The 12,308-nt window shown below is 40.9% G+C and overlaps 1 protein-coding gene across 3 annotated transcripts in view; it reads right to left on the bottom strand.

Moving 5' to 3' along the window:
• LOC122796246 (nebulette-like) overlaps positions 1-12,308 on the bottom strand; it is a 1,283,698-nt gene that overhangs the window by 1,081,945 nt on the left and 189,445 nt on the right. For all 3 annotated transcript variants that reach the window (XM_044064567.1, XM_044064568.1, XM_044064569.1), the window contains exon 5: positions 2,693-2,803. In XM_044064567.1, coding sequence (XP_043920502.1) covers positions 2,693-2,803 — 111 coding nt within the window. The remainder of the gene's footprint in view (positions 1-2,692; positions 2,804-12,308) is intronic.

Raw genomic sequence — 12,308 nt, 5'->3', positions numbered from 1 at the left:
CTTTCCAAAGGGATTACTCTGAGGTTATAAAAGTAATTGAAGGAGATATGGAATGATGAATAAAGGAAGATGAAGCTAGAAAGGGAAAGGTTTCTAAATAAAAACATAGAGTTTGATTGGCAAAGAATGTGCCTTTTGCCAGGTAAGGCAATAAGAGGGAGGAAACTCAACATCTTCACTTGGAAATATTTAAGTATTTTTATATATGAGAAAGGTTGGAGAAAATGTACCCAACAGCTAGTAGGAAGTGTTAGATACAGGATGTCAGTCAAGTGGGGTGGGGAATTGGAAACATATATTTTTGGGATGCAAAGAGCTAAAAGTGTACATAGCAGAAAGTACAGAATATGGTAGAATATATAGGTGGCAAACAAGATGTTTTGATAGAAGAATCCTTATTTTTGGGGATTGCAGTTGAAGGGAAATATAAACCATGGAGTCAACAGTTAATTTGGATTGTAATGCTAGTAGCTAAGAAAGCCATTGCAAGAAAATGGAAAAACAAAGCAAAATCAGAAGTGTAAGAGGTTATATGTTTATTGGATCAAATCACTGAAGAGGAAAGAAGAAAGGCTACAAGAACAAGGACAGAGAAATATAGGTTCAGTCATGTAGGCATCTGTGGCCTAAATTTACTGAGCAAAGGATGAGAAATGAATAACTTAGACATTTGAGGTGGGGGTGATAGTTAACAAAAAGATGGGTATTCCTCTGTATAAAAAGAAAATCATTTAGGAGAACATGTAAATAACATTCACAATAGAGGGATGGTCTGTCACATGACAAAGACTGATAAAGTATCAACAATATAAGTTTGCGATCCCAAATTTTTGGGCTGATTCCATATGTAAATAGAAATAGTTGGAAATTTTACATTAATAGGAGTTGTACATGTGAAAAGATAGCTACTGGAAAAAAGTCATATTTCATGCATGAGGATTGAGATGGGTATTCCTCTGTATAAAAAGAAAATCATTTAGGAGAACATGTAAATAACATTCACAATAGAGGGATGGTCTGTCACATGACAAAGACTGATAAAGTATCAACAATATAAGTTTGCGATCCCAAATTTTTGGGCTGATTCCATATGTAAATAGAAATAGTTGGAAATTTTACATTAATAGGAGTTGTACATGTGAAAAGATAGCTACTGGAAAAAAGTCATATTTCATGCATGAGGATTGCGCAATGTTTGTATGGTGTTAAATGTTATTACAAAAACTTAACTTATGGTTTAAAAAAGAGAGAAAAGAAAATGAAGATGTTACCACAGTGTTTCTTATGTTCAAAATATTATCTCAAAGTTATTTTTAAAACTGATTTTATCAATATGATGTAATGATTCATACAGGTTTGTGATCTATCCTTTGGTATTTCCTTGCATAGGCAAAATCATACTTCTAATGGGTGATTTCCTCCAGATGAGCAACAGAAATTATTTAATCTCACATTTTTGATTTAACAATTTACAAGGAAGAGACCACAGAGGTTCCTCACCAGGAAAATCCAGGGCATCAAAAATCTACCCTACACAGATAGGCTAAAAGCCCTATCCCTCTACTCATTTTCATACAGACTCCTCAGAGGTGACCTCTGTCTAGCATACAAGGAGATCCCGAACCCCACCTTGATGGGCCTGCTGCATATCCGCAAGTCAAGCTCCACTCGAGTAACCAGGACATGTGGCCTCAACCTGGTCTGTGACATCAATAGGACTTGTTGGCAGGACAGATTTGTGTCCCAGAGACTCCCCCATATGTGGAATAGACTCACTCTCCACATCAAGCAGAGTACCTCTTTACCCCTTTTTAAGTGCAACCTGGATAACTGGATGGGAAAGAGAAAATACATCCCTGGGATTCCACCCATGTCTCTGCTGGATAGGGGCATTGGGTGCTGATTTGCCTAAACATGGGCTAAACTCTTGGCTAGGCTTATAAGAGCTTCAGAGCCAATAGCCTAGTAACTTCCTATTATGCTATGATCCTATGGAGGGAAACAAAAGCCATATATATGCAGCTAAATGACAGCAGACAAGCTATTCAGTAAGTTATTTATGCTTCATATCCAACAGCATTTCTAGAAGACCCCAAAAACATCATGACATATGCAGTAGTTGTGGCACAGATAAACAAAAATCTTACATAAATAAGCCATAACATGAAGAACAGTGACAAACTTCATAAATGCACGGGACAGAAGTAAAACAATTCTTATGATAGACAGAAGAAACAATGCTAGAGCTAAACAGAAGCTGCAATGCATTCAGATGTTGGGGAAAATGGCATATTAGCTTATCTGCTGTCAAAAATCAATATTTCCCTGAGTGTTGACATGCTTTCTGGCTTATGACAAACAGACAATGTTTTATTAAAACTATGCTTTTACCTAAGGGCTGTTACAAAAATATATAAAATGTAATAAAACAAATTAACTATTCCTCATTAAAGATAATAAAGGAAGGTGATATGATATATGAAATTAAGCTGTTTGAAAGGTACTATGATATATTGAAATAAACTGTTTTTGATTAACTCCTAATAATTTGCTTGCTCATACACAAACTGAAAGTCTTTAAATCTACCACTGATGTACTGTTTTCACAGAGTACATCACTTTTCCTTCTTCTTATGCATATTTTATATAACAAAGTTTTTACACAAAGTCAAGCACAAACTATCATGCGTACATTACTCTGATATTTATTGACTTCCATGGCATGTTTCACATCTGGTAGTTCCTGCATGTTGGCATAATTCATTTTTCCTTTTTCTGCTTCATACTTCTGCTTGTAGAATGCCTAGAATATGAATAAAAACAAAATATAAAAGTTTATGCTCAAAGCTGCCTACTTCATTTGAAGCATTTCTGTAATTATTTCACATATATTAAAAAACTCCATTGATAGTATATTTCTCATCAACAAACATTTTTGAAATGTTTATTTATAGTCCACTCCTGTTTTTTTAAGAAATGCTTTTGATGTACTTTCATATAGCTAGAACAATCAGAAAAACATTAAATTCTATGTAAAGGTATATGGCATGTACAACTTTACATTTACTGGTCTGAGATGTATAACACTGTGCATTGCCAGAAGAGACACTTTCCTTAAAAATATGGCCATATAATACATGCTGTTAACATTACATAATTGATACTATCACTTCAGTTCTTTAATAACTTATCATAAGTTTTAATAGAAACTATGCTGATATGGTACATCATTGAAATACTTCAACCAGATGGCTAAAAGCATTTATATATGCACATCTGAATATACGAAATAGACTCTAATGCAGCTCCTTTATCTAATGCTTTGAGTAGCCAGCCTAAAGATTCATAGTATCATAGTTTCATAGCAGAATACTAGCCTAACAATGCAAGGGACAATTTTAAGCCTAGCCAAGTTCCCCAAATTAAAATCTGCTAGGTAATGGTTCCCAGATGTTTTGTGGAGGGTGTGCAAGGTAGACAAACAATTACAAACTTCCCTTCTCTAGGAGAGACATGGGTGACAGACAAGGGGTATATTTTCGGTTCCCCATCCACTAGTCCAGATTCTGCTTGAATAAATGTAGGGAAGATCTTTGCTTCACATAGATGGGAGGCCTGTTTCAGAGGGAAAGCCTCTGACACAATAACTGTCCCTCCAGCACATCTTATCTATGTTGCTAGTGAGGTTTAGGTTCCCAGATTGGGTGTTTCTGATACTAGTTGTTTTCTAAATACGTAACAGATCCATTAGTGGTGGATAGGAGGGAGCTTTGTAGGCTAGACATAGGTCTCCCCTCCATAGCCTGCAAGGAACTGAATATAGGGACAATGACTTGAGACAGACTGCATAGGACTTATGTTCTATCCCTTGTATTCTTTTTTGTGAGAAATCTCTATAGATGCTCCAATTACTGAATAGGCCTGGTGTGGAACATACCAAAGGGGGTGTTGTATGCAGTGATAATTCTTACAAGGGCACAGTACAATGGGAAGATGACTTGTTTGGACCTAGATGCTATACCTTACTTACAAGTTTTGCAACATGCAAAGATTTCCACACCTCAGTACAAACTTATTGGTCAAATGTCAAATCTCTTTCTACATGTGCTCCCATGTCCCTGACAGCAGGGTCTTCTCTAGGGGTATATTATCAATGTGGTAGTTTGCAAGGGTGGCCATCTTGTCTAAAGATATGATGATGCACTTCTTAGCACTGAGTTGATGATACATGCCCTTCTTCTCTTACATGTGGCTGTATCTACATTTTCCAGCTTGTACACATCTTCAGATTATGTAATATGATCAAAATGCATGCTAGGGTAAAATACCTTTGTTTAAAATGTAGTAAATTGGTTGTTATTGCCTTTTTTACTTCAGTTGTGCTATTGAATTCAATTAGATATTATCTAGAGCATCAGAACTATTCACAAAGGTTTGAATAATATCATGAGTTGGAAAATAAGAACTGATACCTAGTATTGTCTGCCTGAGAGGCCAGCTGATGATATAGTAAATTGCAACCTACTCAGACAAGTGCATGGTATTCTGTCTTTGAGAATATCTTTATAGTTATATTATATCAGGAAACCGTTCTTGAAAAACATAAAGGGGCATATTCTGTTACTAGAAATATGAAGAATGCTAACTTTAAATGAGAAGACTGGGACCATGTTTAAATAGTTCACTATTATGAAAAACTGACCAACCCAAAACACTCGAGAATAATGAAACAGACAAAGCAAAAATGTAACAATAGCATACATGAATGTTTCTTAACAAAAAAAAAAAAAGTGCAACAATAAAACTTAGCTATGTGCACACATAGTTCTCATGTGCAGAGTACCTGTTGCAATTCTTGTAGTTTACACAAAGGATTAACTCTGTGTCTATTGAAAGCTGATTTTCTAACCTTATCCTACTCCACAAAACAATCATACATGACCTCCAACAAATTCTTAAAAACATACATCCCTATTTGAATGCAAAACAGCTACATCTTAATGCTGTAAAGGCCAAGGAAAGTCTTTTGCCAAATCACAGTTATCTGCCTCATGCTTTAATCCCCTTACTTATAAAACCTATACATTGATAAGGTTCACATATTTATATACATACATCTAACAATCGACCAAAGTATTAATATATCCTTGTACATCAACAACATAAAATCAAAAATAAATTCTAACATGTACACTTGTCAAATTTCCCACTTCAATCCAAAAGGTCAACCTGCTATTGGAAAAATATCTTACAACCCCCAATGTAATATAGTCTTAACTGCAATGATACCTGTCAAAAAGTTTCTGCCACATTGTCCCATTTTACCTCAAACAGAACACCACAATATCACCCTCAAGAATGCCAACTGGCTCTCTGCAAAGCAGCATGCAGATCTATTCTTCCTCTGTCCAAACTGCAAAAGTCTTTACAATGACACACCTTCGCCCACAGCCACAGACTGGCTATAAGAAATACATCATACTACTATGACTCACAGCTGCTAATGCTCTATTTTAACTGTTATTGACTTTCGGCTTTTCCCGGTTAGGGGTCGCCAAAGAGGAACTCCAGTCCACTAATGATTGGCAGTAGAGTTTCACAAACGCCAAGGTGCCAGCTCGACGTTCAACCTTCAACGAAGGCACACCCATTTACACATGTCTTTTGAATGCCCACCCAACCATGAGGAGGACATGCAGACTCCACAGAGAAGGTACTCCCCGCACTCCAGCCAAGAATCGAACGAGAGAACCTTTTGCTGTGAGGCAACAACACTACCGCTACACCACTGCGGAAGTTTTAATGCTCTATTTTAACTAAGCCTGTTATATCTTCTCTACTATACTATCCACAACCAGCCACGCTCTATCAATTCTTGGACCTATACTGTGGTACTTGCTTTAAAATGTCATTCATAGCTGCACTGCCTTCATCAAATTTAGGACTACCTAAAAAGTGAGGGTTGAGTGCTACTGCTTTAAAGTAGAAAAGGTTACTGAAGACCAGATCTACAGCTCCTAATAGCCTTTGTCTGTGTGCTTCTGCTCCTCTAACTGATTTACTATACATTTGTTAGAGACAGAAACTACACTGCTCTTGAGTAATATCATGCCTTTTTCAAGAATGATGCCAAGACAAGATAATTGACTTTAACAGTTGGCTAAGCAGTGTGCATCATTCTAATGGGATCAGCTATGTGATGGCCTCAGAAGAGATGGTAGAAAAGACTTCCTGTTTCACCAAGGATGGCTTGTACCTCTTACACCAGGGCTTCAATATACCAGCTAAAGTCTTTACTGCCCCCATACTGACTTTTCAGGCAGCCTTCTTACTGGACATTCCTAGATCCCAAACTTGAACACAAATTATGACAATATTATAGTTGCAGTACTCAGTGCTTGGAGTCTAAATAGAAATATCCCAGCACTTGAGGCCTTCCTGCTTCTCGACACTTTCTTATCTGTATAGTTACTCAGACAACTATTTTGTTAGTTGACTGGGGTACAGCACTGATCTCCATGGACCTTTTTCTGACTCAGCCTGGAAGTGATGTCTGGTTAAGTGAATTGCTCACAGTTACACAATTAGGCAATAGAGGCTGATGTAATCAAACTCTGGGCCACTGGAAATATTTATTTATTTATTTGTCTTTTTTTTAACCAGGAAAGTCCGATTGGCTAATACCCATTTTCAGAGAAGCCTGGGGAGAAAAGCTCAATTTGTTTATATTGCATTATACTTAGTTCCAGTTAAACACAGAGTAGTTACGTATCTGTTTACATTTACACACATACAGTAGTTACATTCATACATCCTAAGATTTTACAGAGGTAGAATTTACAAAAGAGAAACCTCATGCGCAACTTAGTGGATTGTACAGGCAGCAGATGTCCTTCTATTCCCATGTTGCAGTATTCATAACCTTTGGGTGATACTCTGCTTAGCTACCTGAATGTCTGACGAGTATACAAAAGCTTTATTCACTTCAAGGTACATGGGACATCTGATGTTGGCCATAGCATGCATGGGCCATAAAAGTGATGCCTGCATGTACCTTTCCTGAGAACGTCTCTGCCAGCAGTCGAATGTCAAGTCTTCCTGCTGTCTCTGCTATCAGATCTTCAAATTTAAGATAAGTACCCCATTGGGGGCGTTTTCTTCTTCTCTTTTTGGTCATTGTATGCCTGCTTAGGTTCATATCATCCAGGAAAGGAAAGTGTAGGTGCAGATGCCAGATCCCCCATAAGGATGCCCACGACCTTTGCCTTTTCTGTCTAGGACCCAACCACGACCATAACACCTGTGCAATTTGTCAGGCCTTCATTCCTAAGATTCTTCATAGCCATCTGCATGCCCTAAACGTCTACTTAGAAAATCAGTGTCTTAAACGTCTGGTTCTAGCGATGGAAGGGCCATCTGGTCAGACCATTGAGCCACCAAAAAAGAAGGCCAACATTTCCAGGACTGAACCTAATGCTGCACATCCTCCACCTGATGTTCCCCCTGTGGCCAATGTTCGCCTGGAGGTGGAACCAGCCGAGTTAGGTATAGCAGGTAAAGTTCAGGAGGCAGCAGAACCTAGCATGTTCATGGAGGTTTTGCAGATGTCATGGAAACCTCAGCTCACAATGGACATCCAGACTGGTCCTTCCACTGCTTTAGAACAGTCTGAACCTAGACCCTACTTAGGCCCTACACCCTCTCAGGCCTACCTCTTCCTTAAAAAGGAAACAAAAGACAAACATACCTCTCCTCCTTCAGAAAGCCTGCCTGATTGGCAAGCTTTCTGTCAAAGCTTATTTAATGCCTTCATGGCCCTTAGGCCTTCTATGCCTGCTTCCCCTCCAGCTGTCCCTGAGTCCCTCCAGTTATCAGTCCTAGGCCTCAGACTGAAAATCATCATACTCTTGCTGCTGTGGACTCTTCAGATTCCTCTTCAGGGGACTACCTTTCCTATGCCTCTCAGACGCCTCCCCCCTTGGGTATGCCTCTCGCAAGGAGGACTCTGCTGAGGCAGAGTCCTCAGGAGAGAACTTCAACTTTGGTGAAACCATCTCTAAAAGGAGACAATTTTTTTTAAATGGGATTCCATTGAAATGTCTGATATTTAAAATTGGTATTATGAACTCATACAAATTTACACCCCTTCACCTTCTGCCATCCCTCCAGTCTTACCAGCCTTTTTGGACACCTTCAATGCAGCCTCTCAAAACCCTGATCCCCAACCACCAGCCCCTAGAAGGCCTGACAGGTTCTATAAGGTCCCATAAGGAACAAAATGTCAGATTAACTGCCCTATTACAGACCCTGGCACTGTTTCAGTCTCTGCACACAAACCATTTAGATTATTTCCAACCACCTCTGTCCTTTCCACTGATAACGAAAGTAAGACCAGGGAATGCACTGGCAAAAACATATACACCCCTGCCACTTTGGCTTTTAGGGTTGTCAACTACCAGACACACATGTCAAAGTATGCCTTGGCCCTTTTTACCCTGGTTTCTAAACTTTTGGCTGATCTCCCAGACTCTCCTTCTAAGGCTCAAATATCAAACCTCATCTCCTTGTCCTCTCAAGTGACAAAACACTCGATCAAATGCAGCTATGATGTTGCAGAGGCCTTGGACAGATCTGCACATTCTGCCTCAGTGCTTAGAGGGTATTCTTGGCTGAGTCTCCAACTCTACCTGACAATATCAGGGCTAATCTTCTGGATGCATCCCTGGACAATTCTGCCCTTTTTGGGGCTAAAGTGACATAGCTTTTCAAAACCCTTCAGCTAAAGGGGAAGGAATTACAAGACTTAAAACATGTGTTTGTTTCTCCAATCCCTAAATTCCATAGGAATTATCACACCAAGACACAGTTCATTAGGAAACATTCTGCTCCTACCCATTATTCTAGGAGCAAAAAGAGCTCCAGGAATCAGCAGCCTCCTTCCAGGCCTGCTGAGACTACAGTTCAAAAACCTCACTTTCAGGACAGGGCATGTCATCTGTGACTACCTGCTTTCTCCTACACCCTCTCCATATTCCATTCCCCTATCCCAAAGACTCTCTTACTGTCTTCCTGTCTGGCAAAGCATTACCTGCAACAAGTGGGTCTTGTCCATTATAGAAAAGGGTTACTTCATGACTTGGGTCACTCTTCCCTCCATAAGAGGCATCCCACAACCACCAAAGGACCAGCTCCCCCTTTTCTAGACAGTCTTGGAGAGGCTCCTCTCTCAAGGGACTATCCAAACTGTCCCCCCTGTCAGAAAAGGGAAAGGGTTTTTACTCCAGACTTTTCCTAGTCCCCAGGAAAGATGGTCCATGGAAACCCAACCTGGATCTCTCCCACTTCAACCTTTTTCTACAAGCACCCACGTTTTGCATGCTTCCTCTTTAGACTAATGCCTCAGATATTTATGGCCACTTGGGACATCAAGGATGTATATATACATATCCCCAGAAGGCCCAGATACAGGACGTATTTATGATTTTCTGTGGGTTCCTGCCATTTTCAGTTCTCTGCCTTGCCCTTTGGACAATCTACTGCTCCAAGGGTGTACACCAAGTGTCTGGCTCCAGTAGTAGCCTATTTTAGGGTCCAAGGGATTCAAAATTTTCCATACCCGGATGACCTCCTGATCCAGGCAAGTTGTTCCATTTCCTTATACATCCATCTCCAAAAGGTCATCTCTGTCCTGCAGTCCTTGTGGTTCAACATCAATTTACTCAATTCCCAAACTAAATCCCATCGCAGGACCAAGTATGCCTGGGGTGCAGAATAAGGGCAGAGGTTATGAGACCATTCCTTCCACCTCAAAAAGTGGAAAGTCTGAAACAATACCTGCTGTCTGTCCTCCACACCATGACAGTGAGACAATATCTCAGAGTGCTGGGACATATAGCCTCCGCTATACCCTATTGCCATTGGCAACACTCCACATGAGAAAACTTCAATTGTACCTGAGGTCCACATGGAACCAACACTCCCACACCTTGGACCACAACATTCCCTTCCTACTATGCCTGAGGAAGGAGATCCTTTGGTGGTTGTATCAAGTTTCTCTCTCAACCCAGGACTTCCATTGCAACCCATCACCCCAGTCCAGTAGATATACACAGATGCCTCAGACCTGGGCTGGGGAGCTGCTATGGACAGCTTGAAGATGAAGAGCACATGGACAGGCCCCTTCAAGTGGGAACACATCAACATCAAAGAAATGAGGGCCATCATTCTTGCTCTGAGGGCCTTTCAACACATTCTGAAGCAAGGCCCCCTGAAGTTGTTCACAGACAACACTAAAGTTCTCTGGTATGTGAACAAATATGGGAAACAAAATCTTATTTGCTATGCAGACCTGGGAATCGGCAGTCCAACATGGAGTCACCCTACAGGCACTCTATATTCCATCAGCTCAGAACACTCAGGCAGGTACCTTGAGCAGGTCCATGTCACAATCCCATGAATGGTTGCTACACGGGGATGTGTTCCTGGACATAGTCCACAAGTGGGGTCCTCCACAAATAGATCTGTTTGCCTCCACTCTGAACAGACAGTTTCCACTCTTTTCCACCAAAGCACCCAGCCCCCTAGTGAGGGCATTGGATGCCTTTTCTATCTCATGGAATGGGATGTTTCTCTATGCATTCCCCCCTTCCCACTCCTACAAAAAGTCCTGTTGAAAATCCAGCAGGACAAACCAAAAATCTTGTTGGTGAATACCCTCTGGCCAAGACAGAATTGGTTCCCCCTCCTTCTGCATTTAGCCAGGGGCAATCTTCACAAGTTACCTCACAGAGTGGACCTTCTCATACAGGACAAGGGATCCCTAACCAATCCCAACCTGGAATCTCTGAACCTAACCCTGTGAGTGGTAGAGTTTTGATCCCTTTTAGACACCTTTACTCTGAGGATGTGCTTAATGTCCTGCAGGAGGCCAGCAAATCCAATACTAGAATATTTTATTTGTCCAAATGGAAAATATTCTCCATCTGATGTCTTCAAAGACAGCTAGACTCATTTCAAGGAGATGTCCCTTTAGTGCTGTCCTACCTGTGTGAACTGTTGCAAGCAGGGCTGGCATATTCTTCTGTTAAGGCCCACCTATGTGCTATTTTGGATTATCTGCCTCTTATCATAGGATCATAAGAAGTTACTAAGCTATTGGCTCTCAGGCCCTTATAAGCCTAGCCAAGAGTTTAGCCCATGTTTAGACAAGTCAGCACCCAAAGCCCCTGTCCAGGAGGGACACAGGTGGAATCTCAGGGATGTGTTTTCTGTGTCCCATGCAGTTATCCAGATTGCACTTGAAAAGGGATAATGAGATACTCTGCTTAACATGGAATGGGAATCTATTCCACAGATGGGGGGAGTCTCTGGGACACATATCTATCCCACCAACAAGTCCTATTGATGTCACAGACCAGGTTGAGGTTGGGCATGTGGGTTACTCGAGTGAAGCTTGAATTGCGTATATGCAGCAGTCCCATCAAGGTGAGGTCCGAGATTGCTTTGTATGCCAGACAGAGGTCACCTCTGAGGAGTCTGTAGGAAACTGAGTACATGGAAAGGGATTTTAGCCTGAGTATGGTAGATGTTTGAGGCCCTGGATTTTTCTTGTGAGGAACCTCTGTGGTCTCTCCAGCTGCTGCATGTGTTTTGTGAGGTGTTGTACTCAATAATTGGCCTTATAAGGGAAAAATACAGAAATGTTATGATCTCCTTGTCCCTCGTTGAGATACCCTTACTTATGAGGTGGGCCTTGTAGAAAGCTTTCAGTACAATGGAAGCAAAATGGTGGTCAAAAGTCAGGTTGCTATCAACCTGGTTGCCCAAATCCCTCATGACTGACTGCATGCTTAGGACATTGTTATTAATGTGATAACATGTGGGGATGTTACTCTCCCCAAAGGAGATGATGATGCATTTTTTGGCATTCAGCTTGTGGCCATGTTTCTGGCACCAATCATTTGTTTAGGTGAGACCCTCTTGGAGGACATCCACATCACTTGGGGAATTGATAACTGCACCCAGCTTGCAGTCATCTGCGAACTTGGTCAGCCATAGTCTACTGGTTTTGGCTTGCACCTCAGAGAAGTATATCCTGAATAACAGAGGCCCCAAGACCAATCCCTGGGGTACGCTGCTCATTACCGATCTACTGCTTGAGGTGCCTCTCCCTATTTTGATTAAGTGGGTTCTATCAGTGAGACAGTTTGCTACCCATCTGGTAACATATGGATTGATACCTAGTTGAGAGAGTTTATCTATTATGCCCCAGTGGGGAATATTGTTGAAGGCTTTGACCAGGTCAAGGT

This window comes from Protopterus annectens, chromosome 3.part0, assembly GCF_019279795.1.
Source record: "Protopterus annectens isolate FY-2018-M chromosome 3.part0, PAN1.0, whole genome shotgun sequence".
Taxonomy (NCBI): Eukaryota; Metazoa; Chordata; order Ceratodontiformes; family Protopteridae; genus Protopterus; species Protopterus annectens.
The sequence above is the reverse complement of the archived record's forward strand: the minus strand, read 5'-3'. Positions and strand labels throughout refer to the sequence as shown.